The 27,398-nt window shown below is 52.2% G+C and overlaps 1 protein-coding gene across 2 annotated transcripts in view; it reads left to right on the top strand.

The window, feature by feature from the left end:
- DVL3 (dishevelled segment polarity protein 3) overlaps positions 1–27,398 on the top strand; it is a 506,262-nt gene that overhangs the window by 371,082 nt on the left and 107,782 nt on the right. Inside the window, exon 1 of one of the 2 annotated variants that reach the window (XM_085635610.1) lies at positions 16,648–17,985. The exons of the other annotated variant lie outside the window; for it this stretch is intronic. Coding sequence (XP_085491736.1) covers positions 17,817–17,985 — 169 coding nt within the window. The 5' untranslated portion in view covers positions 16,648–17,816. Of the gene's footprint in view, positions 1–16,647; positions 17,986–27,398 lie in introns of those variants that run through there. 2 annotated transcript variants of the gene reach the window in all.

Below are 27,398 nucleotides of genomic sequence, written 5' to 3'. Positions count from 1 at the left end.
AGCCCATGCCAGGTCTCTGTCCGCTGAGGCCTGAAGGCTCTCCAGCCCATGCCAGGGCTCTGTCCGCTGAGGCCTGAAGGCTCTCCAGCCCATGCCAGGGCTCTGTCCCCTGAGGTCTGTGAGCTCTCCCATTCAATGCACGAGCTCCTACCCTTGAAGGCGCAGGTTGTCTAGCCCATGTAGAGGTCTCTGTTCTGAGGTGTGCAGGCTCTGCAGCTTATGCCAGGGCTGTGTCCCCTGAGGCATGCAAGCTCTCCAGCTCATGCCAGGGCTCTGTCCCCCGAGGCCTGCGGGCTCTCCAGCCCATGTCACGGCTCTGTACCCTGAAGCCTGAAGGCTCTCCAGCACATGCCAGGGCTCTGTCCCTTGAGGCCTACGGGCACTGCGGCTCATGCCAGGGCTCTGTCCTCTGAGGCCTATGGGCTCTCCAGCTCATGCCAGGACTCTGTCCCTTGAGGCCTAAAGGCTCTCCAGTCCAAGCCAGGGCTCTGTCCTCTGAACCCTGTAGGCTCTTCAGCCCATGCCAGGGCTCGGTCCCCTGAGGCCTGCGGGGCTCCAGCCCATGCCAGGGATCTGCCCCCTGATGTATGCGAGCTCTTCAGCCAATGCCAGGGCTCAATCCCCTGAGGTGCGCAGGCTCTCCAGCTCATGCCAGGGCTCTGTCCCCCGAGGCCTGCGGGCTCTCCAGCCCATGTCACGGCTCTGTACCCTGAAGCCTGAAGGCTCTCCAGCACATGCCAGGGCTCTGTCCCTTGAGGCCTACGGGCACTGCGGCTCATGCCAGGGCTCTGTCCTCTGAGGCCTATGGGCTCTCCAGCTCATGTCAGGACTCTGTCCCTTGAGGCCTAAAGGCTCTCCAGTCCAAGCCAGGGCTCTGTCCTCTGAACCCTGTAGGCTCTTCAGCCCATGCCAGAGCTCGGTCCCCTGAGGCCTGCGGGGCTCCAGCCCATGCCAGGGATCTGCCCCCTGATGTATGCGAGCTCTTCAGCCAATGCCAGGGCTCAGTCCCCTGAGGTGCGCAGGCTCTCCAGCTCATGCCAGGACTCTTTCCCCTGAAGCCTGTAGGCTCTTCAGCTCATGCCAGGGCTCAGTCCCCTGAGGCCTGTTGGCTCTCCAGCCCATCAAAATCAATAAAGGCTTGGCAGCAAGAGGAATCACCTTTGAAATCAAGGACCTCCACTACTATTGGGGATACCTATCTCCCCCCAATCTCTGGCATTACGTCCAAGTTAGTGAAGTCCTAGGCCTCTTAAATTTCAGGTAAAAAGACCTGTACCACTGCCCTCCGTTACCTAACAATATTTTTCACACAAAGTAAATCACCAGAACTCGGAGAGGTATTCAAAAAAATAGATGTAAGAAGTGAGAAGGCACCTCACGTACGCAACACCAGGGAGGCTACCTGCTGGTTCTCGCTCGTATGCCCACGTTTTGTCATCATTGGTTGCCAACTCACAAGAATCAGAAAACTAGTGTCCAGTGAAGAAAAAGTAGACAGACAAAGCAAAGAAATTCCAAAGAGAGACTTTGCTGTCCCCATACACAGAAAGAGAGAAAGAAAAACGAGAAACCCAAAGTATTGCAAAGAACGAGTGTTCCGAGCAATATTAAAATTGAGTTGAGAAATCACTGCCTCTTTATTCAAACCAGTGAGTTCACTCAAAGTAAAAGCACTATATGTTGCTAACCTTTATAAGGAAGGCCAACATGTTTCATTGCCATTTATCCTTATTGTGGCAATTTCATCAGGGCATAGGGTTTCAATCACTCGCCTCACTGGACATATACTTTTGTGTTGCAGAAGGGCTAAAAACAGGAAGAACAGAGAGAAGAAGAATAGCAATTTTCTATTCAATCCTCAGTAAAAATATATATGGACCAACCATTTGTACTTATAATCACGTCTACACCAAATATCCATTCCAATTAAGTGTATTTACCATGTGAAGGCCGAGGGCACTCATACCAGCCTTCACCATCCCACACGGGGTTGTATTAAATGCTCTTGTCCCCGCTTTTCAGAAGCGCACTGTAGCTAGCGCGTTTTCCACCTGTGGAAAAAAAGTATTGCAACTCCTCATCAAGTGCCAAAGTGTATTCTGATTGGTATTTTCATAAACACACATTCACTACATACTGTCAGGTCTCGTTTTCCACCTTTCAGTAAACAACCGCTAAACTCAGATAGTGTTTTAATTCCCGTATTCTATTTAAACACCACCCAACAAAGGATTACTCTACGAGCACCTGGCTGCGACTAGTCCAGTCTCGTAATTTCAATCGTCCTACTCCGGCCATACCTTGTTACGGCAGCGCATATGTTCACCCAGCACACCATCATGCCCCCGCACCGTTTCGCAGCCATTATACCGCGGTTTAAGAAATCTCACCACAACCAGTATCGGAGCGATCCGTATCTCATCACCGCCTCAATTCAAAACCGCTTCGCAGCCTCTAATGCTGTCTCTCTGGGCCACGCCCCCCTGCTTCCATCTCACGTGTTAAGGGGCCAGTGTTAGGACGTACTTGGGTCTCCACCGCCAGCGGCGGCCATCTTAGAACAGCCACTAACGTGCAGCTAAAGGTGGTTTTCAGTCAGGTGTTCAATTATATGGTAATCCAACACAGCATAGTAATGTATAAGTAGTGCATCGGATCCGTGTCTCTTCACCGCTATTATTCACATCCCCTTTGCAGCCTTTAATATTCTGGGCTACGCTCCCCTGCTTCTGCCTCACGTATTTGGGTGCCAATGTCAGAACTTACTCGGGTCTCTACCGCCAACGCCGGCCATCTTGGAACGACCACTAACGCGCCTACCAAGCTCTTAAACAGATGTTCAAATATTTGGTAATCCAACACAGCATCACAATGTACAGGTTGTGCGCCGGATTCACATATATGTTCCTAAAATCTGTTTAAACAGATAATTTAGAACTGAATCAATTTATGTCATTATTACAAGGGGCTCTCCCTTCACAGTAGACCGCAAATTTCTGCCAATACACAGCGTATTTCAATCAATTACTTCACGAGGGTTCTGCACGTTAATCAAAAATGGAAAGTCAGCAATTATCATCTTACACCCCTGAGCTACTCATAATCATTTCTTTACTCAACATCAGGTCATGGCTATATCCAAGGGATCATTGATATGATATTGCTATCTGTTTACTTTGTGCCACTCAATATGATCATTTAAGCCTGTTAGATCCGCCTTCTCAGTAAAAATCCAACGAGCTTCTCTGGTAGCCAGCACTTTCTCTATGTTATCATTGCTAGCCATCACCCTCTCCAAAACAACCCATTTAAGGGCCTGTAGATCCTGTTTGGATTCGCAAAAGTGGTGTACCAAGCGTGTAGTAAGTTTGTCCGCTTTGATGGTACTCAAATGCCCTGATGTATGCGAGCTCTTCAGCCAATGCCAGGGCTCAGTCCCCTGAGGTGCGCAGGCTCTCCAGCTCATGCCAGGACTCTTTCCCCTGAAGCCTGTAGGCTCTTCAGCTCATACCAGGGCTCAGTCCCCTGAGGCCTGTTGGCTCTCCAGCCCATGCCAGGGCTCCATCCCTTGAGGGCTAGAGGCTCTGCAACTTATGCCAGGGCTGTGTCCCCTGAGGCATGCAAGCTCTGCAGCTTATGCCAGGGCTGTGTCCCCTGAGGCATGCGAGCGCTCCAGCTCATGCCAGGGCTCTGTCCCCGAGGCCTGCGGGCTCTCCAGCTCATGTCAGGACTCTGCACCCTGAAGCCCGAAGGCTCTCCAGCACATGCCAGGGCTCTGTCGCTTGATGCGTACGGGCTCTGCGGCTCATGCCAGGGCGCTGTCCTCTGAGGCCTATGGGCTCTTCAGCCCATGCCAGGGCTCTGTCCCCTGAGGCCTGCGGGCTCTCCAGCTCATGTCAGGACTCTGCACCCTGAAGCCCGAAGGCTCTCCAGCACATGCCAGGGCTCTGTCGCTTGATGCGTACGGGCTCTGCGGCTCATGCCAGGGCGCTGTCCTCTGAGGCCTATGGGCTCTTCAGCCCATGCCAGGGCTCTGTCCCCTGAGGCCTGCGGGGCTCCAGTCCATGCCAGGGATCTGCCCCCTGATGTATGCGAGCTCTTCAGCCAATGCCAGGGCTCAGTCCCCTGAGGTGTGCAGGCTCTCCAGCTCATGCCAGGACTCTGTCCCCTGAAGCCTGTAGGCTCTTCAGCTCATGCCAGGGCTCTGTGCCCTGAGGCCTGGGTGCTCTACAGCCAATGCCAGGGCTCTGTCCCCTGAGGCATGTGGGCTCTTCTGGGGCTCTCCAGGCAATGCCAGGGTTCAGTCCCCTGAGGTGTGCAGGCTCTCCAGTCCATGCCAGGGCATTATCCCTTGAAGCCTACAGGCTCTGCAGCTCATGCCAGGGCTCTGTCCCCTGAGGCCTACGGGCTCTCCAGCCCATGCCTGGGCTCCATTCCCTGAGGCCTGCTGGCTCTCCAGCCCATGCCTGGGCTCCATTCCCTGATGCCTGTGGGCTCTCCAGCCCATGCCAGGGACTGTCCCCTAAGGCCTGAAGGCTCTCCAGTCCAAGCCAGGACACCGCCCCTGAGGCCTGCTGGTCTCCAGCCCATGCCAGGGCTCCATCCCCCAAGGACTGGTGCCTATCCAGCCCATGCCAGTGTGCCATCCCTTGAGGCCTACGGGCTGTGCAGCTTATGCCTGGGCTCTGTCCCCTGAGGCCTGCTGGCTCTCCAGCACATGCCAGGGCTCAGTCCCCTGTGGCCTCTTCAGTCCACGCCAGGGCTCCACCCCCTGAGGCCTACTGGCTCTCCATTCAATGTACGAGCTCCTACTCTTGGCATCTGCAGGTTGTCTAGCCCATGCACAGCGCTCTGTTCTGAGGTGCCTGCGGACTGTCCACCCCAGGACACGTCCCTGTCCCCTGAGACCTGCAGGCGCTGCAGCCAATACTAGGACTCTATCGCGGGAGCCTGCAGGTTGTCCAGTCCAAAGCTCCTTCCCCTGAGGCCTGTGGACTCGTCAGCACCCATATTGCACCCATGAGAGCTCTGATCTGCAGGCTCTGCCTCACTTCTACTCACCTACAGGGTCTTCTCCGAGGTGATACCTCAACTCTCCCATCTGTATCTCTTATGATCTCATGCCCTTCCCTCCTTAAAGACCTCCCACGTGTGATCCTCATTGGAGCTCTGTGACTGTGAGGCGGCCACCTCCATTGTGTTGTGAGCTGGCCAAAGGCACACCAGTGTGTTGCAGGAGCAATGAGGCCTTCTCCAACGTGAAAGAACCTTGAAGTGCATCTTTTCCACCTTTACCTCCAGCACAATCACTGCCGCTGCCACTGCTGAGGCGCCCCAGCCGTGAGCCGCCTTAGACATCAGCCATAAGTGAGTTGTCCCAAGGAACAGGTGCATCAAAGAGCAATGTGCTGTTCTCAAGGTGAAATTGTTGACGTACAACTCTTCCAGCTTTACTCCAGCACGGTCATTGAGTCTGCCAGTCATGAGGGATCCCGCTCGGACTCACCTGACTACGAGCACCAGCTTGCTCGAGATGGACCAAGGCATGTAGGTGCATCATGAGAACAATGGAACCTTTTCCAGGGTGAACCCCTTGTAGTGCAGCTCCTTCACCTTTAACTCCAGTACTTTTTCTACTCTTCGAGTCTTAAAGACAGTCCTCTCTGATCCTCCTTAGAGCACCTTAATAACGAGACACCAACCATCAGTGAGTTATCCCAGGGCGCACAGGTGCGTGGCAAAACCGGTGGGATCTTTTCCAAGCTGAAGCCTTTGCCCTTGATGTGAGGCTCATCCTCCTGTGACTCCAGTACGTTCTCTGCTCCACCAGTCTTGAAGATCCCACCTGTGGTCTGATCCCTCTTGGATCTCCACGACTCTGAAGCACCAGCCGTGGCCCAGGGCATGCACGTTCATCATGAGAGCGATGGGATGTTATCCAGAGGGAGACCTTTGACGTGCAGCTCTTTAACCTTTGATTCGCACATGTTCTCTACTCTACCAGTCTTGAAGATCCCCCACCAGTGGTCCGTCCCTCTTGGGTCTCCTGGACTTAGAAGCGCCAGCCGTGGCCCTGGGCCTGCAGGTGCATCATGAGAGGAATGGGATGTTATCCAGAGAGAAACCCATGACGTGCTGCCCTTCCACCTTTGACTCCAGTACGTTCTCTACTTTACCAGTCTTGAAGACCCCCCCTCCACCAGTGGTCTGTCCCTCTTGGGTCTCCTGGACTCTGGAGCACCAGCCGCGGTCCTGGGCATGCAGGTGCATCATGGGAGCAATGGGGTGTTATCCAGAGGGTAACCCATGACGTGCTGCCCTTCCACCTTTGACTCCTGTACGTTCTCTACTTTACCAGTCTTGAAGACCCCCCCCCCCCCCCCCTCCACCAGTGGTCCGTCCCTCTTGGGTCTCCTGGACTTAGAAGCGCCAGCCGTTGCCCTGGGCATGGAGGTGCATCATGAGAGCAATGGGGTGTTATCCAGATGGAAACCCTTGAAGACCCTCAGCTTGTGGTCACTCTTGGGTCTCCTGGACTCTGAAGTGCCAGCCGTGAGCCCGTTGTGAGCCAGTCCTCAGCATGCAGCAACTTCATGAGAGCGATGGGGTGTTATCCAGAGGGAAACCCTTGAGGTCAAGCTCATCCACCTTTGATTCTAATATGTTCTCTACTCTACCAGTCTTGAAGGCCCCCACCTGTGGTCCGATCCCTCTTGGGTCTCCTGGACTCTGAAGAGCCAGCCGTGGCCCCAAGCATGCAGCAGCATCATGAGAGCGATGACACGTTCTCCAGGGTGAATCCCTTGGCATGCGGCCCATCCACCTTTGACTCCAGTACGTTCTCCACTCCACCAGTCTTGAAGACCCCCACCTGTGGTCCGATCCCTCTTGAGAGTGTCTCCTTGACTGAAGCGCCAGCCATGGCCCGGGCATGCAGCAGCATCGTGAGAGCGATGGGGTGTTATCAAGGATGAAACCCTTGACATGCAGCCCATCCACCTTAGGCTCCAGTAAGTTCCCTACACTACCAGTCTTGAAGACCCCACCCGTGGTCCCTCTTGGGTCTCCTGGACTCTGAAGCGCCAGCCGTGGCCCGGGCATGCAGGTGCGCGGTGGGAGCAGTTCTGTGCCAGGCATGTTGGGAGCTGCCGTGGCACAGACAGCGGCAGTGGTGGCAGGAGCTTGGCGGGAAGCTGTTGGTTCTTCAGGGATGGCAGAGTGTCTGCAGTGAGAGACCCAGGTCCTTGTTAGGTCTTGCTCAGTTGAGCTTTAGTGGTAGTCAGGCTATTGGTGAGCTAATAAGAAAGGACTCGCTGGAGGGCCCCGGCTCATGTGCCCGGAAGGGCTGGAAGTGAGAAGAAATAGTGCAGTGTGCGCAGGCCGCCTGTGCTGCAGGTCACTAGGGCAGGGGTTGCACTGGGTGTGCGTCTGCAGCGCTCCCTTCATTCAAAGAACACCTTGTAAGGGCTGCCGGCACTAAGCGTAGATCACAAACGGTGCGTCGTGTGCAGTCTGTGTCTGCAGACAGTGCAGTCGGGGCATCTGTGCGGTCTGCTTTTTCCTGCAGTAATCGGATGATGCAGATAGTGTTCTTTTAAAAGTTTCCTGTACGAGGCAGGAAATGTAAACAGTGCAGTATTTGCAGTGTATGCATGCTATACCAAGCCTATGATGCAAATAGCGCAGTGCGGTGTTTCCTATCCGCCCGACTGACATTTTACACACACTTATTGTAAACCCTTCGCTGTTAGCATCACGTGCTTGGTTGCGTGAACACCAGTCACACCGCACTCACAGATGCTGTGTCTCTGTGGTGCCTCTGTGCTTGTATACACTCTGATCAGAGAGGGGAAATAGTGCCGTGTTTGCCGTCCCTCTGTAGTGCTTTCTATCAGCCTGCCTCCTCTAGGCACATAAACAGTGCAGTTTTCCACGGTTTGCCTGTGTCCGCGCATACATTAATCACACCGTGAAGTTAGTGCAGTGTTCTCCGTGTTTTCTGTGCGCCCCCTGCATAAGACTCCGCTCGGACCTCCATTTCCCGGTGCAGAACCTCCAGACACCTCTAGATGGCAGCACTGTTAACGTCAATAAAGGCGCCATTGATGCTAAACCGCAGAGGGTGGGCTTGGCCTGTGTCCCGCTCACCTGCGACTTGAAGAGCATGCGTGCTCTGTGGGCACTGCCCCCTGCAAGCGCTGCCAGCCCCTGCTGCTGGGCACGGGGTGGAGTGGCAGTGCCAGTCGCTGGAAGTGTATCGTAGTTATCTGTTGCGGTGCAGGCGTTTGTCTGCATAATTTTATATATCCATGTCATGTTATCCGCGTGGAAGGGTGCCAGGACCCCCCAGTGACGGTGCCCGCTGTACACGTGCTGCCGTGCAGTGCGCTGTGTCCTCTCCAAACTGTTTTCTCTTCCTAGTTTTACACCCTCAGATTGCATGCCACCTCAGACAGCTTCCTTCCACAGTATTCCGGCTCACGCCTTGCATGAAACGGCAGCTTGTCTTAGAAGTATCTGTTGCCCCTTTTCTTTTATTTATCGGATGACGCCCCCTTACCTTCCATCCCCACCATGCCTCACTCGCTCCGCGTGTCGTCTTCTGCAAGTCACAGGCATGTTTGTGTCATTGTCTTTCTGAAGATTGCTCACACCCCACCTTATGGACCCCGACCCCTCTCTTGGAAGCTTCATCTCTAGAAGCAGACACTACTCGCCCCACAAGCCCTCGGCTTGACGTCACAGCATTAATAATCACTCCTTGCTCCTGTTAATTTAATGTTCCGCAAACAACCTGATGTAAATGAATGGAGTCCGCAGGCCTAATTTTAACAAGAAGGAAAGCCAACAAAAATACCCACTGGGGTAACCACTAACCTTGGGCTCTGGAGTAGCGCACTGCCGCCATACAGCGCTTCAACGCCTCGTCAGGGGTAGTGAGCACTACATAAATGCAATTACTACCCAGCTGAATCCAATATTGCCACGTTGATTGTGCGAGAGCCAGAGAGCTGAATTGTGTGCACACCAGAACGCCATTGCCTCGAGGCGAGTGCACTGCTGCCGCAGAGGGAAGCGGAAAGCCACCGCAGTGAGAAAGGGAAGGGAAAGGAAAGCAGGCTGCCCGTCGGGCGGCCGGCCCTCGGCTTCACACCTGTCACTCGTCTCCATCTGCCGATTCAAACGGCTCACAGGCTGGTTGCTCCCTGCCCCCCCTCCCCTGTGGTGTGCAGTGCAGACCAGAGCGCGGGAGCGCGACCGCAGGTGGCCGCCAGAACTCGCAGCCTTTGCAGCAGCGGCCGCGGGTAAAATTCGGGAACGGCCCGGTCGCGGCGGGAGCCCTCGGCAGGCAGCCGGCCGGGGCCACGAGAGCTCTTGGTCAGCTCAGGGCCAGTCTGGAAAACGGAGAGGATTGCAGCAAGGTCCCCAACAGCGGCAGGAGCATTCCAGAAGCCGCGGGAACACTCAGCAGCAGGAACAGTAGCAGCGAGGGCTTCCCCTGAGGCGGTGGGAGTCGCAGGAGCCACTGAGACCAGCCTGTACATCTGTGTATCTGCCGACGCGGGAGACAAGAGGTAAGAGGTGGAGGCAAGCGTGGCAGCCGTTAGAGGTCGCCGCTAAGTAAGAGCCAGAGGGTGCGGTCTGAGGGGTTGGTAGACTAGGTCTCCAGCTTGCAGCCCCCCTCGTGTGCACCGCTTGCTAACCCCCTCTATCCCCCTCCACTCCTCCGTGCCCCCAAAACAAAAAACACAGCTCAACCCAGGGGCCCACATCAGCACTAGTACTGGTATTCCCTCCCCCTCAGCACAATCAGGCACAAACAAGCCTAGCCCCAGCAAACGGCGCAAAAAGAGATGACGCTGAGGAAGACTAAATCCTGCACGGAGGATGAGGGGGAAGTGAACCCTGAGAGTCTAGCACAAAGAAGGGTAACCAGAAGCATAAGCACCCAAAAATCCCAGGATCTGGTCTCTGGCAATTCCCTCCCCCAAGGCCTTATCACTCAATTCTTTCAGGCCTCAAACTGCCCCTCACCTTTGGATGAAACGTCACAAGATCCCGCGACCAATGCCATACCGGGGATCCCAAAGATCCACCTGGACCTAAGGGACTCTCACTCCTGCGAGTCTGCTAACTTCGAACCACCTGGGAGCCTTGATGCTTGTTTTCAGCCTGAGGCCAGGACAAAGAGCCCGATTAGGGTCACTGCCGACATTCACGATAGGCCAAATCTGGGGGCAAACGTGGATTCAGATACTGGGAGGACAAGCGAGGCTGTCGCATCCTCCTCCCCAAAGAGCACAGGCACAGGCAAGGATCTGAATGCAATTGTGACACCTAGGGAAATACAGAGGCCAACCCCCCAAGGTACGGAGGTTCCAACAACTTCGTTCTTACTAAAATTGGAACAGACCATTGAACGAACACTTGAAACTACCCCTATTAATTTAGGAAGAGCTAAGGCCCCGAGAACTGCACAAACGGAGGGTTGGAGTCCGCTGAGTTTAACTCATCATCAAGACTCAACCGACCCAATTGATGAACCCACCTCTAAAGACCTTAACTTGTCAGCAATAAGAGAAGTCCAGGACACAATGGCCAGGGCACTGCTATGGCAGTCCGCAAAGATGGAACTCCAAATCGAGCTTTTGCAGTCGATAGCCCAGCATTTGGTGTGCCAAGATGATAAGCTGGCAAAGCTGGAAGTCCAACTTAACGTCCAACAAGCTCATGCCGCCAGCACCAATTCCTGTGACGTCTTAATTGATAAATGGGCAAGTCTACCTGAAGTCTTAAAAGAGATGCTTGCATTAGCCAAGGGTCAGGGCGAGACAACCACGCAAGAACAAGCCGCACAAAAGCCACCACCACAGACGACAGAGCATGCCGAAACAGCAACCCTTAGCACAACGGGCAATAGCGCCTCAAAGGTTCCCCTAGTAGGGCCCCGCATTAACTTTACTTTGGCTAATAAAGGGAATGGTGACCCCGAGGTCTCGGATCTCGAGACCGTTAGTGATGACCTGTCTGTTACTACCTCTCAGGTGGAGAGGGTCGAAGGAGCATTAGCAAGTGCCAAAGCTCCGTTATCAAGAAGTCCAAAGCTAGAAGCAGAAACTCACCCTCGGTGGTATCAACCCTGGGCGACACTGAAACTAAACGTATCCCTAAACCACTCTTCCCCATTTTCATACCCAAGCAGGTGTCTAAAATGGGCAAGTCATGTGACGCACCTCTTGTTCGCGGTGAGGCCCAAAGTCAACAAATCCCTCGCATGGAGGGTCAAACCAATGAGCCTCTCCAACAAAGGCCTTCACAGGTGGCCGTCGCCGCTCCATTAAGTGCCCCCAGCCCTTCTGGTTGGGTTCTGAAACATGAGTCTGTAACAAATCCCAAACTACAACCGGGCGCACAGCCAGTACAGTCTAGAGTGGTAGGTCTACAAACTGAGGGGCAGGGGAATCAGCAACCAGGAGTCGCACTCAAAAACCACCTAAATTTAGCATCAGACCAGGGGGAGTGGCAAGGATGTCCGAGTGTGGAAGGCCAATCAAGCATGGGGCCCAATGGGCAGCAGCCAGAACCCACTCACAAAAACCCTTTAAATTTCAGTTACCAGAGGCTAAAGCTCCAGGGAGAAGGGGTGAGTTTGTGGTCCATCACACAAAAAAAAAAACAATCCACCTATGAGCTGCAGTTAACCCCAAGGTACACAGCAAAAGGCTCATTTGACATCTTGAACAGGTCCAACATTGTCCGCCTGTTTGGCCATATTGCCTCCCTGGCCCAAATCACCTCAGAAAATATTGAGTGGGTGATATTCAAGAGACTGGAGACAGACACTCATGACGATTCCACCATAATCGGACTTGTGAGTCAGCAAGTCCAACAGGCTGTCCTTAAGGAAGCAACACAGTTCGCTGAATGGGGCATTGATGTTGTTGCACCAAGTACACTGAAATATCCACACGTCCTTACGCCGCAACAGGAAACCCCAGAACCGTCATCCATTCTTAAAGGCATAAGGTACACCAGCCCAGAAATAGGGGCGAAATCAGGGCGGGCAAAAACCCCGCTAAAAATCAAAATCCAGCAAAATGACGGGCAACGGAGCGTGCAGCGGCATTTCCAGACAGCGGATCACCTGGAGGCCACATGGAGACAGTGTCCCTAACCTAATAAACAGCCATGTAAACAACGCCTGCTCAAATCCACTCAGGGGCCTAGTCCGCGAGTTATCCATTATCTCATGGAATATTGCGGGGATGAGTAACATCTTTAGGGACATAACTACACCTGAATACCTCGCACAGGGGGACATACTGTGTATTCAGGAAACCTGGGCAAGGGCAACGACCGCCATCGGTGACTTTTACGAACATTTTAAACCAGCGACCAAAAGGACAATCTTTGGACGCCCGTCAGGGGGCCTCTCTATCTACGTAAGTCACGCGTGCAAAATTAACACAATTGAATTAAAGTTGGGGTCTCCTGATCTTCAAGCCATCCTAATCAGTGGGTTGTCATCGGGTCGAAAATCTCGCACCTTTCTACTAATTAATTGTTATTTCAACCCAATTAAGTATCAATCCTCCCAGGCCATGGAATCACTTATTTCAATTTTGGAAGATCTTTTAATAAATTGGAAGGACCAAGACGTAATAATCGCGGGCGACTTCAATCACAGAGGCTTGGGTTTAATTTCGGAGACTTCATCAAGCAAGAAGTCAGTCCCACTGACTGAATTTCTCGCAAATTTTAAGCTGCACTCCACCCATAGAATACAAAAAAAGACCCAACCTGAATGGACCACCATTCCGACCTTTAGAAATGTCTCTACTATAGACTACATCTTTATCAATGAAGGGCTTGCCCACAATCTTTGCAACTTCACTGTGGACGACAGAGAGGAAAGCGATCATAGGCCCCTCCGCGCCACATTCAATCTGGCGCGGGTCCAAGCAGACTTACATGCAGTTATTGGAACTACCACGGGGGAGGAACATCACAATGTGCTTAAAAGAATAAAATGGTCAACCAATCTCAGTCATAGCCTGCTAGAATATGTAGCTAGAAGGGAGGAAGAACCTAACCCAGTTCAAACTAAGAACATCATCCACCTCTGGGAAACTCTGACCTCCGACTTATTGGAACATCTGGGCAATAACCTTCATCCAAGAAGTCGCCAATTCCACTCTGATCCTCGCCGTGCAACATCGTGGTGCCTGTCACAGTGTAAGCGTGCTCTAAATAAGGCAATCAGGGCACAAAAGAAAGGCACTCATTTGTCAGGGAGATACTCCATTGCTGCTCTGCGAACAGACTATAAAAAGAAAGTCTGGGCCCACAAAAAACTGCAGACTGAACAGAATTGGTTGACTGTGTTCTCCTTAATTAAAGGTAATGACAATAGCAAGCTTTGGCGTTTCATCAACAGTCTGACCCCCAGAGGAGAGCAAAAGGAAAATAGTGTTGCAGGGAAAGCGTGGGAACAGTATGCCAAGGGGCTGTATACCTGCGAGTCAAATCAGGCCACTGCAGGAAGCCGTGCGTGGTCCAAGGTGGCGGCGGATATTATCGTACCCGAAAGAGCTACATCAGAAGGCGTAAACTCGACCTGCACCGGATCATTCACAGAAATGGAGGTACTAAAGTGCATCAAGGCCATAAGAACTGACGGCGCTCCAGGCCCAAATGGGATTCCGGCCCAGGTTCTGAAAACCGCCTCAGCCTTTTTTGCATCCAGACTCACCCCTTTATTTAACCATTCTTTTGCCACGGCAATGTTGCCATCCTCTTGGAAAGGTTCTATTCTATTCCCCATCCATAAAAAGGGGGACCACACGAACCCGGCCAATTACAGGCTGATAGCTCTCCTCGACATAGAAGCAAAGATATATGCCCGCCTTCTTCTCAGGGATCTGGAGGTTTGGGTGGACAAGAACGGCATTCTTCCGCCCACACAGACCGGCTTTAGGGCCCATAGCTCAACTCTTGACAACATCCTAGCCCTTTCCTACCTCGCGAAGAAGGCCAATACGAGGAACAAACCGCCCCTGTTCTGCTGTTTCATAGACTACTCCACAGCCTTTGACCGAGTGAACAGGGGCCGGCTTTGGGCAAAACTTGACTCGTGGGGGCTACCACAGGCTCTGCTAAAAGCTATAAAAGCGCTCTATGAGGGCACCTGGGTCAAGGTGAAGCTATGCCCCACAATAACAACTGAAAGAATTGAAACCAACTCGGGCCTCAAGCAGGGGTGCGTCTTGGCCCCCATGCTTTTCAACTTGTATACTGCGGACATGGGGTTAGCTCTGAAAGATGCCAACTTAGCACCTCCAAAACTGGGGAGGCTCGTCTTGGGAACACTCCAGTATGCAGACGACACGGTGATCATGGACCACACTAGGGTGGGGCTCCAAAGAGCCTTAAGCAGTTTGGCCCTATACAATAAGTCAAATGACCTACGGATCAACGTGAGCAAGACCAAAATCGTCATTTTTGGCAAATACCCCCTCAAAAAAGAAGCTTCATGGTCTCTGGGGGAGCACCGTATCGTCACTGCCCCATCCTACAACTATCTGGGCACCTGGGTCTCTGAGAGTGCCTCTGCAGTCAAACATCTGAAGGAGCTTAAACCTAAAATTAACAAAACCATTCTGTCGCTAAGACGCTTATGCCACCGCTTGGACAGTCCCTCAGCAGAACCAATGTTGACAGTGCTCCGGGCAAAACTGATCCCTGCCATTGCATATGGGCATATAGCCTACCCTGGTGCATTTGACAAAGTGGTAAACGCGGCCCAAGCGAAAGCCTATAAAACGGTGCTACAGGCCCCTAGATACGCAAGGAACACCAGATTAAGGCTAGAAATAGGCCTTAAGCGACCTGAGCTGGAATTACTGGGGGACCTTTTAAAACTCTATATTAGAGTATTGAAAGCACCAGAACATTCGCTAAAGCACTCCCTAAAATCAATCTTTGATGAGGTGGGCTCCCCCTGGTACTCAAAGCTAGGACAAGCTATTGCAGCATTGAAAATCGAAAGAAGGAGTTTGCCCCTGCACGAAATTCCTTTCTCAGCCTGGGCCCAAGCAGTTAAGCGCCAAGTCCGGATCATCTCCTTTGGTCTTGACCTTGCATCTCTTCGGCAAAATCCACTAACTCAGGCCCTGGACAAATCATATATTCCAGGTAAACCCCAACCTTACCTGCAAGATCCAGTATCCACTTGCGCGAGAAAGAAAATTTTGTACTTTCGACTTTTGGCCCTCAGGATCATGGACTTCAACCCCAAATGGGCCCGTACGGATGGCACCCTGGCCTGTCGTCTATGCAATTACCGCAGAGAATCCTGGCTACACTTGCTGTGCTGCTGCACAAAGCTGGCCAATGATCGCCATCGTTTGCTGCTTCCGATTTTACGGAATACGGACTATAGAACTTGCAGAGAGGCTTCGGACTGGTGCCTCTCAGTCTCCACGACCTGTTTGATAGCCAGAGTTGCGAAATTTATGCACCAGGTAAAAATGGCACTCGACTCCCACTTAACGGCACTGCCTGCAAAGTAACTGGAAGCCCTCTGCCCCAGTTATCTAACCTGGGCTGGTTTAAAGACCCACGAAGAATCCATCTTTCATCAACAGCCCTTGGTACATGTATTGACTCTACCGAACTTTCATGTGCCTCCCCTTATCAGTTTTTTTTATTTTATTTTATCTTATACTGTAAAGATTTTAAGTAATCATGCAGTTTATTATTAAAATTGTCAAATTGTCAAAATTGTGCGAGAGCAGGTCCCCCTCCCACCCTCTTTAGTGCCCCCTGGTGTCTGGCTGTCACTTCTAACCAGCTGAGACTGCAGGCAGCTCCTGCGCAGTCTGAGAGAGACATCTGGGACGGGTGGACTCTCGCGGTGTCTCTTTATGGTGTCATCTCAGCTGAGACTGCAGGCACCTCCTGAGCGAGACCCCGGGGGCGGTGGGCTCTCGCATGCTCTCTGCAGCAGGCTGTGTGGCCTCAGTCTTCATAGACCGCTGGTGTGTCTCTTTATGGTGTCATCCCAGCTGAGACTGCGGGCACCTCCTGAGCGAGACCTCGGGGGCGGTGGGCTCTCGCATGCTCTCTGCAGCAGGCTGTGTGCCCCCAGTCTCCTTAGACCGCTGGTGTGTGTCTCTTAAAGGTGTCGGTTCACCTGAGACGGCAGGGAGGTCTGAAGTGCCCACCCTGTGCCCCCGGGTCCTGTCAGATGTCACTCCTCTGCCAGTGAACGATGGTGTATTCGTGCCTGCATTTCTCTTAAGTGGAAGCGTCAGTCCGGCTGAGAAGGTAAGCACCTGGGGAGGAGCCTGACGGGCTGGGGCGCCCAGCAGTCAGTCACAGGGCCTGGGCTTTGGTGCCCCGCCCCTGCCAGTTGCCCCGTGGGGACTGGTGTATGTCCCTGCCTCGATTAAATAAAGCTGTAAGGCTGTCTCGGTGAGCCTGCAGGCACCTGTGCGCACCTGGCAGGGGCTGGCGTGGGCAGCGATAAGAGGGCGTGTGCCAGTTACCAGTGGAGGCTGGTCTGTTGTTCCCAGTTGCCCAGCGACCCTCCCCCTGCCGCTCCAGGAGGCGGGACTGCCCCGAGGTGCTACCGAGCGGTGAGGCAGTGTCAGGAGGACAGAGCTGCAGGAGAGCTGTGAGCCTGCCCGAGCTGTGCCGTGTGCCCTGCACACGATGCCCTAACCCCTCCCCATGAAGGGGCGTGCCAGCCTGGGGCTTTGGACTGCACGGGGGCACAGAGTGCGTGGGTACCGTGGCACCCCCAGAGAGGGCCAGAGGGACTCGGGCGTGTGAGCCGTGCCCGTGACACATCACACTTTCAAGCAGCAAGTCGTGTCTGTGTGACCCTCAACACCCGATCGTGCCCGCGACGAGCCTGTGCCAGGTAGGCATGCCGTGCAGACCCTGATGCCCTCTCTCCACCCGGGGCAGGTGACTCGGGCAGTTTTGCCGCGCTGACATCAGAAACACACCTGTGCATGGAATGGTCTCCTCCGGTGGGGCTTTGGAGGGCATCTTCAGAAACCTTGGGTAGTGCCACCTATCATCTCACCTCGCGAGCGAAAGGATACCGGGCACTGCCACCTGGTCACTCTGTGGCTGCAGGAGGGAGCGGAGGACCGCCACTCTGGGCTTCTCAAGACTGGAGAAGAGAGTGGGGGTCTGCCAGGCGCTGCCCGCTGAGCTACCGAAGACTGCAGAAGAGAGTGGGGGTCTGCCAGGCGCTGCCCGCTGAGCTACCGAAGACTGGAGAAGAGAGTGGGGGTCTGCCAGGCGCTGCCCGCTGAGCTACCAAAGACTGCAGAAGAGAGTGGGGGTCTGCCAGGCGCTGCCCGCTGAGCCACCAAAGACTGCAGAAGAGAGTGGGGGGTCTGCCAGGCGCTGCCCGCTGAGCTACCGAAGACTGCAGAAGAGAGTGGGGTCTGCCAGGCGCTGCCATCTGGAAAAGCGGGGGGCTGTGGCAGGAAGTGGAGGCACCCCTCGCCACTCTCTCTTGCTCTCCACACATTCAGGGTGATGCCCGACTCCTGGCTTCTTACTTCCCATGGAGGTCTCAGAGGAAATCTTGTAAACTTCCCCCTGGTCTCTCCCGGTTGGGTGCACACTCGGGCTCTTGAAGACCTCTCGGGAGCCGTCAAGCACCGTCTCCTGGACTCTTAACGTGACTTTGTGGAGGCGTTGGAGGAGCCCCTGGGCACCGAGCCAGTGCCCCGAGGCCCACACTTCACCTCCAAACCTCTTCTCTACCCCCATATGGGTGACGTGCATCAACAATGGTGGTGGTGTTGTGCTTCGGCAACCGGAACAGGACTCCGCCAGCACCCCCAGGGACCCGGGTGGAACGTGGGACCAGCCCCCGGAATGAGAACATTGTGCGCCCCGCCCGGGGCCCCCAGCAGGCCGCGCAGGGCTACACGGAAGTGGAGAACCCCGCCCGCCACTGTAAGTAGAAAAGGGATGCTGCCCCCCCCCCCCCCCCCCGCGCCCTGCGACTAGGCGCTATCACCTTTCAGACCTCGTGTGAACTCCAGGGGCTCTAGCAAGCCGCCATGACACTTGGTTGTGGCTACTGAATGTTTTCTGTCTGGGTCACTCGAAAGGCGTGTAGTTATTTCCTGTCTCTTATGTATTTTCTGTTGAGGGGAGGAGGGCTCGTTCTGTTCTGATTTTTTTCTGGGAACTCTACCATCTTAGAAGGGCATTGTAAGAGGTTTGCAACATTGCCCATCGCCACTATGTAATGCATAGGCCTCACCTGCTTCTTCTAGCCCTGCAGATGCATCTGGGGCCATTTCAAGTCTTTGGTGGACACTCAGTAGGAGTAGGGTCATTACCCATCTCTGGGCCACATAAGGGTGTGGTCCATTCCCCGTTTTTCATGGGCACTGGACGGTGGTGGTAATTACCACCTCTCCTGGGCACTGTAATGCGAGGAATGCCTGCAAAAACTCAAACCACTGCCAATCACACGCCTTTAGGCCTCTCACTGGCTCTGGGGGGATGGCACAACCATCCATTGCCTGGTTCTCCTTTCCGTGCACAAGATATCCTGATATAACCTGTCATGTTGTTGTCTTGTGCTCACAACTAGGTAACCACTTATCTCTCTTTAGCATTATAAGGACATTGGGGTATTACCAGTGCCACTGGAGTTGCGTCATTGTGCGGACGCAGCGATTTTCGCATAATTATAGATTTGCCGCATTTGCCACATAATCCATCCTCTGCAGCATAATCTGCACATTTTAACAAAAAAGGTTGTTTCTAGTTCAAACGGTTCAAAAGTAAATTCAAATGTGACTACACATGTTGCTGTGCAGTGACCGGCCCTTTGTAAAGCTGGGCTGATCACCTTCCAGTGGCTTATTGCTATAGTTGGATGTTAAACAGGTACTAATGAGGTGCAGCCAATGCCCACATAGTGTTACCAAGTTTAAAAATGGTGAAATAATGAATTGATACTATTACAAAATGTGCCGCATTATGGCACACAATTTGCCTTTTCTTGCTGCATAATTTACTCAATCCTGACCCATATTTGGCCCCCTCTGCCGCATCATTCCAGTGGCCCTGGGTATTACCTGGCCGTCTCTCCTCTGCATTAATAGATGATTGGGGTGTTGTCTCTCTCTCTCTCATGCCACCCAGTCGCTGTTACAGTGATGTCTCCTCTGTAAGGGGATGGTAGGCTGTCACTATGTGTGCCCCTGATATCCCCCTTTCCCTTCTTATCCCCTACCCCACGCCCCATCTATCGGGCTCCATGTTTCCCCCCTCCACCTCCATATAGTCCCAGTGATGTAGTGTCAGAAGAACTATTACCAGTCTGTCTACCTGCTCACAGCATGGGGGGCTTTTACATGTCTAGCCTTCGTAGGGCAGAATCTCCAATTCCCTGTCAGCCCCTGATTCTGGCACCTGTGGTGGTGTCCTGGCCTCTGTGGCTCCTCACACCAGCCCCTGTTGTGAGCGGAAGGCTGACACTGGTTGTGTTGGCCATGCACTGAAAGAGCCCTTTGGGGTGACTTTAGGTATCTTGGGCGGTGAACGGGAGCCCGCTTATGTTTATTCGGCCTCCTCCCTACACCAGTCTCGAGAGCAACACTGTATTGATATAAATTGCCTTTTTCAGCGCAACATGAGCAGCAATTTACTCGATCTATAGTTTTTCCATTTAAGCGGCAAGGAAAATCGTGTGCTTATGGTTATGTCTATACTTCTATAGCTAAAAAACAGGAAAACACTTCACATTTCTCTCCAATTCACAGAATAAATGCTTACATGCGCGGCAAAACAACCATTGGCAAAGTCAATAGATCTGGCGTTGGCTGCTTGCCTTTTGACTTTCGTAGTGCTTGTTTGGCTGTGTTTTTGTTAAACTTTATCATTGGGGGAGCTGCCAGGCCCTCAGCAGTATTAAAAAAAAGGGGAAAAATTGCCTAAAAGCACAAATAGTTTTTGATATCAGAAAACACACTTTTACATAGTAGTTCCTGGCACTAAACGGAACCAATATATACGAGGATGCTTTCCTTGTGAAAGAGCAGCATGCTGCCACTGACCGGGAGGCCAGCCAATGGCTGATGGGGCCTCGGACTCACTGTCCCACAGTGTATATTGTAACAGTTTAGATCTACCCAGTATGTTCTAGTGCTAAATAGCTTTAAAGTACTGGTTCGTGTGTTTAATTTGTGGCAATATTGTGGCAATATTTTAGCAACCGCCACTTTTTTCTATGCTTTTACAGGATATGAGTGAAGACCGGGTCAGAGAGTGAATTTGGATTGAGAAAGTGGCTGTGGGTGAGAGCACAGGCTGGACAGCTGATTGAAATGGTGGAAATGGAGGAGAGGGCAGTAGGAGACGGATGAGAGATAGAGGGCAGTGTAGAAGAGGGGCGAGCATCAGTGTGTTAACATACTTGCACTCCAGCTGGCTGACTACAAAGGACTGCAACAAAAGTGAGTTTTTTCGGTTTGTGTCATTCGTGCCTGTACCACACACTGACCACCAGTCAGGCCTGCCCTAATAATGCACCCTGACGTGACTGTCTCATAATCCGCAGTCTGTAATAATTCATCACCTGTCCCCTCATTACATCCCATGCACCCCCCTGCACCTTACATCGACCATTATAACAACACCACCCAACTGCCCCCCCCCCCCACAGGGGCTCGTATCATTGTTTCTATTTGTCTGTCCCCTCACACTAGCCCCTATAAAAGGATCAGTACGTGCCTGCCTCCCTCACAGACCCTTCGAATGGTCTGTTACCTGCCTGACTCTCAGACCGGCCCTTTTGAGGGTCCAGTATCTCCCTGACCCTCATCTCTGTGTCTGTAATGCATCATCACCTGTCTGTCCCCTCACACTAGTCCCTATAAAAGGATCAGTACGTGCCTGCCTCCCTCACAGACCCATCGAATGGTCTGTTACCTGCCTGACTCTCAGACCGGCCCTTTTGAGGGTCCAGTATCTCCCCGACCCTCCTCTCTGTGTCTGTAATGCATCATCACCTGTCTGTCCCCTCACACTCTCTTAAGATAGGGCTTCTTTTTGCCTGCCCCCACACTGTTCCCTGTAATGCTGTCACTCCTTGTAGGCCTCTTAGATGGGCCCTTACAGCGATTGCGTAACCGACCGCCCTTTCCTACCGCTCTCTATATTGTTGCCTCTGTATGGCTGCCACTCACTCTGGTCTCAATGATTGCCCATATAATGGTGTCTTCCCATCCTGCCCTCACACTGGTCAATCTGCTGGTGTTACCTCCGCAGCTCACATAATTATGACATTTCCGATCCCTCTGACACACCAGAGCATATAATGGGTCATTCATTCCCTGCCTGTCAATCTCACAGGTCCATATAATGGTGTGATTACCTATTTGCCCCTCACACGTCCATACAAAAATGCCATTTTCTCCCCGCCATTTTCTCCCCGATACTCACAACAGCCCAGGTGACTGTGCCATTACTGGTCTGTCCCTCTCACTGGCCTATTTAATATCTAATTACGTGTCCGTTCTTCTCTCACCAGCCCATATGAAGGTGCCATTGTCTTTCTCACTCACCCATATGAATGTGGGACTGTGTGCTTGTCTCTCTCACTGGCACATGCGATGGGGTCACTTCTTCATCCATCACACTGCTAAGCGCTGCGTACCATTCCCACTTTAGCCATACCTCGATGGTCATCACGCACTACACGGAAACACTTCCCGCATAGGATCAAAACAAAGACAACATCCTTCCAACCACGCCCCATACATGGTGTAGCGTGCTACTCATGTAGGCAAGGGCTTCAGCACCACATATAGGGACAGTAAACCCAATATAAATGCTGCAATACACATCAATGTCTGTCAATCAATCAATCAATCAGTCCATTTGTAAAGCACACTACTTACCCGTGAGGGTCTCAAGGCGCTGGGTGAGCGGAATGCTGCTACTGCTCGAAAGGCCAGGTCTTGAGAGAAGTTTTCTGAAGGTCCCTTTCTCCGCCCCACATGATGCCATTTCTTGTCTTCCCCATTTGCCATCCTTTATAATGGCGGTGTCCCTGGACTGCTCCTCATACCTGCTCATATCCCTTCACTCACATGGGATGTATGATAACATTAACTGTGCATAGAGTGGCAGCTGTGCCAACAGCCCCTAGAGTGGAGTTATTACCTCCCTGCCTGCTCTGTAATACGTTTGTCCTCACCCCTCTTACATCCCGTCCAGCGATGTAAGGGTGTCGCGCCCTTTTCTTCTGTGCTTTCTTTTCTTATGTAAAGTGGTTGGTCAAGTTTTGGGCGGCTGCTGGGAAGTGCTCTTTCAGAAACAGTTGACTGGGGAAATCAGGAGAGAGGTGGGGTGCTACAGAGAAGCCCCTGGGATGATTCAAAAGTAGGGCACCCTGCGTTTGACGAGTGTCGCCCCTCTTGAATGCACCTCTCTATGCCCTTCATCCTTCTCTGCGGGCATTCTTCCATTGAATGGCTGCCCAACCGGTCTGTGTGCGTAAACGTGCCCAGGGAGTCAAGCGTGTCCGGCGCTTGGGCTGCTGAAGAAAGGAAGGCTTTAGTTAATCAAAAAGAATCTTACTCCCAAAATGGCAAACCCTGGTCTGCTTCAGTGAAAAAAAGTTGTATAAATTGAAAAATCATGTGATGGAGTCACTGGCAGAACAGGAGCGGCAGAGAGATTACATGTGATATAACATAACATCCACAAAACCCTGAGCTACTGTTGACAATCTGATCTGGGTTCAAATGCTTACTGAACCATTCCATGGCTCTCCGGTTGGTAGTGCCCTGTAAGAGGTCCTAGGGGAATGAAGGAAAGAACAAGCACCGTGCAATACAAGCAATGATGAGGAACTGAAGCTGAGCGAAGATCGGCCTAACACGTATTCGTCACAAGCTCCAAATGGGTTAAGGTTAAAAATAGCAGCAATCAAGATACAATAAACGTAACATCTGAGGCTGATTAAATTTTTTTTACAAGTTAAAAATATTCTAACGTTTTACAAAGTGGGGCCTACGGAGACCATGCGACTCACCAGGCTGCCAGAGCATCTTTGCAGCCTGTCGATAAAGGGTTGGCCGAGGGGTAGTGGATACCGTCAAAGTTAAAATAAGTTGGGGCACTTCATTGAGTCAATGGGAGACGATCATTGATTGAAATGGGTTCCGCTGCCTCGGATTGACGTAACAACTGTTCTTGATGAAGGTAGCTCGCGGAGGTGACTAAGTGAGTGGGAAGGGTGCTACTGGGAGCCAGTGTGGCTGGCCATGGGAGGTTACTGGAGTTGGTTCTCTCAATGATGATCTTTTAAGTAGTGTTTTCGTGCGGAGAGTGTTGAAGCGGGCTTGACCTATCCGAACTGGGTGTACATGTGTACTCCGTGACGAAATTGCAAAAAGACATGGGTTGACAGCTGTTCCGGCTTTCGAGCCAGCTTCGCAGCTCTTAAGTTTTCATTGAACTGAGATGGACAATAGCAAAGTCCACCACAACAACCAAGCGCGTCTTTTCAGGGCTTTCAGACACCTGGACTCTGACTGACAGAGAGTTCGACTATTCTTATAACAAAGAGAAAGGGCCTACTGTCCTCCAGATAGTGGGAGTTACTTTTGAATTCATAGCACCATGAAACCGTTCCAGGTGTACAAACGCTACTCAAAAGTCTTTTAACATAACATCTGAAAGCAATCTTCAGTATTGTAAGTTTCTAAGCTAGAGGTTAATGTAACTGAGTTTGAGTTTAAATTATTTCTAAAGCGCGCGTACACCTGGCGGTTTCATGGCGCTGTAATTCACTGAGCCTAGAGAGTGGGGAAAGCCGGAACACAAAGGGAGGAATTATTGTGGGAAAGCTTGTAGAAAAAGAAAGGTTTTTAGTGCCTTACGAAAGAGAGAGTATTGGGTGGTGGATCTGAGGTGAATCGGGAGGGAATTCCAGAAAGTGGGGGCAAGAGTGAAAAATTTTGAGCCTCCCCATTTTTTACGTCGAAAGCGAGGAACCACCAGCAGATGTTGAGAAGATGAGCGGAGATCCCTAGCAGGAACATAGATTTTAATCTCAGAAGAGATAAAGGCAGGAGCAGAGCCTGATTGGGCCTGAAAGGAGATACAGCCGATTTTAGACTGGAGGCGTTGATGAATAGGGAGCCAGTGCAGGGATTTAAGAAGCGGAGTTACGTGGTTGGATTTGACCAAGTTATAGACTAAACGCGTGGCCTGGTTCTGAACCAGCTGTAGACGTCGTACGTTGTAAGCTGGCATGCCGCAGTATAGGGCATTGCCATAGTCTAAACGAGAGATGACCATAGCTAGAACAATAAGTTTTAGAGCAGAGAAAGAGAAAAAACGAGAGACCTTGCGGATAGTGTGAAGTGAAAGAAAAGAAGAGGACACCACTGAGCTCACCTGGGAGTACAAAGTTAGTTGATCATTGAGTTTAATAGCAAGTGTTTTGACGGAGGGAGAGGGGGACGGCGGGGGACCAAAGGAAGGGGGCCAAAAGAGGGAGGACCAGGGACTGGAAGAACCACCAGTCAAGACCAGTTCGGTTTTGTCTGGGTTTAATTTCAGGTGGTTGTGATTCATCCAGTCTCGGATGAAAATCATAATGGATTGGAAGTTAGACATAGAGTCAGGGGATTGAGATAAAGAGAATATAAGCTGGAGGTCATCCGCATAGTTATACACGGAGACCTCCAGTTGCTGAAGAGCAAAAATGAGAGGGGCTATGTACAGATTAAACAATAATGGGGAAAGGGAGGAGCCCTGAGGAACCCCGCAAATAACTTTACGTGGTTCAGCCGAGAAATCGCCCAGACGCACCGCTTGGGTGCGATCCCTCAAGAAGGAGGACAGCCAGACCCGGGCCGAGCCGCCTACCCCAACCGCCTGACACGGGAAAGTAAGATGGAGTGGTCCACCGCGTCGAAGGCGGCGGAGAGGTCGAGGAGGACCAGGGCCTGAGGAAGATTGGAGTCCATGCCTTCTCTAAGGTTATCAAGAACGGATAACACCACAGACTCGGTGGAGTGGGCGGAGCGAAATCCGGCCTGACGGGGGGCTAATATACAGTTCTTCCACGTAGGCGGTGAGCACTCTGGTCACATGTCGTTCCAGTACTTTCCCTAAAAAGGGAAGAAGAGAGATGGGACGGTAGTTGACATGATCAGAGGGGTCCGCGCCAGGTTTTTTAGGATGGGAAGAATTATAGCTGATTTTAAGGTTGAGGTAACAATGCCCTGGGAGAGGGAGCTGTTAAGAAAGGTAAGCGGGGGTAGCGCACAGCTCGTAAAGATGTGTCTGAGGATGTGGGCAGGGCACGGGTCTAAAGGAGATCCTGATTTAACCAAGGGGAGAAGAGAAAGAAAAGATTTTTCCGTTAGTAGGGGGAATGAGTCAAGGCGGGCCTCTGTAGGAGGACCGTGGGGATTAAGAAACGAGGGAGAGGGGGAAGTGATATTGGTTTTGATTTTTGCGATTTTATCCAAGAAATAAGTGTTCAAGGAGTCGCATAGAGACTGTGACGGGGGAGGTTTGAGAGTGACTCTGTCTGAATAAGCTAGATTATGGACTATAGAAAAGATTTCTCTGGGCTGATTTTCAGCAGCTAAGATTTTTAAAGAGAAATAGTCCGTTTTGGTGGTTAAGATGTTTTTTTTGTATTGCGACAGAAGAGATGAATAGTGGGCTTTAAGGTTGGGGCAGTATTGACGTCTCCAGGCTCTTTCGGCATGGCGAACTGAAAGTTTAAGGGCCTTCAGTTCCTCGTTAAACCAGCGGTTTAAGTCGTTGGTTCGCCTAGAGGAGACTCGTCTGAAGGGGGCGATCGAATCGCTGCCAGACAGAAGCCAAGAGTTAATGGATTCTGCTTGTGCTGATAAAGGTAGGCCAAATAAATCTGGGCTAGAGGGAGAAAAAGTGGAGGCTAGAAGAGCCGCATCCAGTCGACCCCAAGAGCGTGCCCAGGTGTTTTTGGGAAGCAGGGGTTTTGTGGTTGGGCCAAGATCAAGAAAAAATGAAATCAGGGAATGATCGGACCAAGAGCAGGGGGAAATGGAGAGGGACGCTATAGGACAATTAAGGGACCAAATCTGGTTGAGGATGTGGCCCTGAGTGTGAGTAGGGGTGTGGACGTGTGAATTAAAATTAAAGGAGTGAAGGGTTTCTGAAAAATCTTTGGAAGTGGAGCATTCAGCTGGGTCAGAGGGCCAAAAGTTAAAATTGCCTAGAACCATAATGGAGGAGTTGTTAACCGCTAGGGTGACTACAAGCTCTTGAAACCCAGGAAGGAAGACTTGCGAGGGTTGGGAAGGGACGATACATAAGTAAACAGGTGAGCGGAATCTTGAGCGAGAGGGAACGGATGACTAAGAAGTCTGAGGTGCCAATAGGGGGAAAAGTCAGAGGCTGAAAGGAAAGTTCTTTGCGAGCGATCAGAGCAACACCGCCACCCACTTTACCAGGGGGCCGATCAGTGCGAAGCGCGTAGAAGTGGCAGGGATAGCTGCTAGTAAAGAGGGAAGGGAAGTATCGCAGAACCAGGCCTCTGTAAGAAAAAAGAGATCAGGTTTGTGCTGGTCGAGTAGGACAAAGAGTTCATGATGGTGCTTGACGGCTGAACGCGTATTGAGATAGTAAATGGAAAGGGAAGAGGGTTTAGGTGCCGCCAAGGAATTAGAGCGGGAAGCAAAGGGAAGAGAGGGAGGGTGGTGCAAGGAGGGGGGAGGAAGGGAAGGGTCCGAAGAGAACAGTCCCAAATTAACAATGTGACTGTAGACAGAATCATTGATCGGCCACGGGGCTTGGAGACCATGTAATTGCGATGCCGAGTATTGTCGTAATGGGGGATGGTGAAGTGGCCCTGGTCCCGGTAGGTCGCGGACGGGCGCAGACGGGCTTGCCTTAAGCGCGCCTTTTGCGCGCAGTCGGCGCGCCCGCTGCGCTCGTCCGCTGCGCTTCCGAAACAGGCACATCTTATGTGGTAGGAGAGGAGGCGGCGGGGGGGCGTGGCCTCTGTCAAGGGGCGTGGCCTTGGCGCTCGCCGGAATGGCGTCCGGAGGTGGGTTAATTCTGTTTCAAGCCGCAGCAGCGTAGAGTGGGCTGCGCGGGGAACTCGAATTAAGTGGTAGGTGATTAAAATTTCAAGACACAAATGATGAAAAGCAAGTTAAAAAACAAACAAATCGGGCTCTCGGCTTCTGCCTCAGGAGGTTCAAGTGATCTGATAACGCTAGTAGTCAGCGTTCTTTTGTACACTGCGGCGGGGGCGTGGCCTCTGTCAAGGCGCGTGGCCTCGGCGCTCGCCGGAATGGCATCCGGAGGTGGGTTAATTCTGTTTCAAGCCG

Source organism: Triturus cristatus, chromosome 11 (assembly GCF_964204655.1).
Source record: "Triturus cristatus chromosome 11, aTriCri1.1, whole genome shotgun sequence".
NCBI classification, from domain to species: domain Eukaryota; kingdom Metazoa; phylum Chordata; class Amphibia; order Caudata; family Salamandridae; genus Triturus; species Triturus cristatus.
Note: the sequence above shows the minus strand (reverse complement) of the source record. Positions and strands in the feature narration are given on the sequence as shown.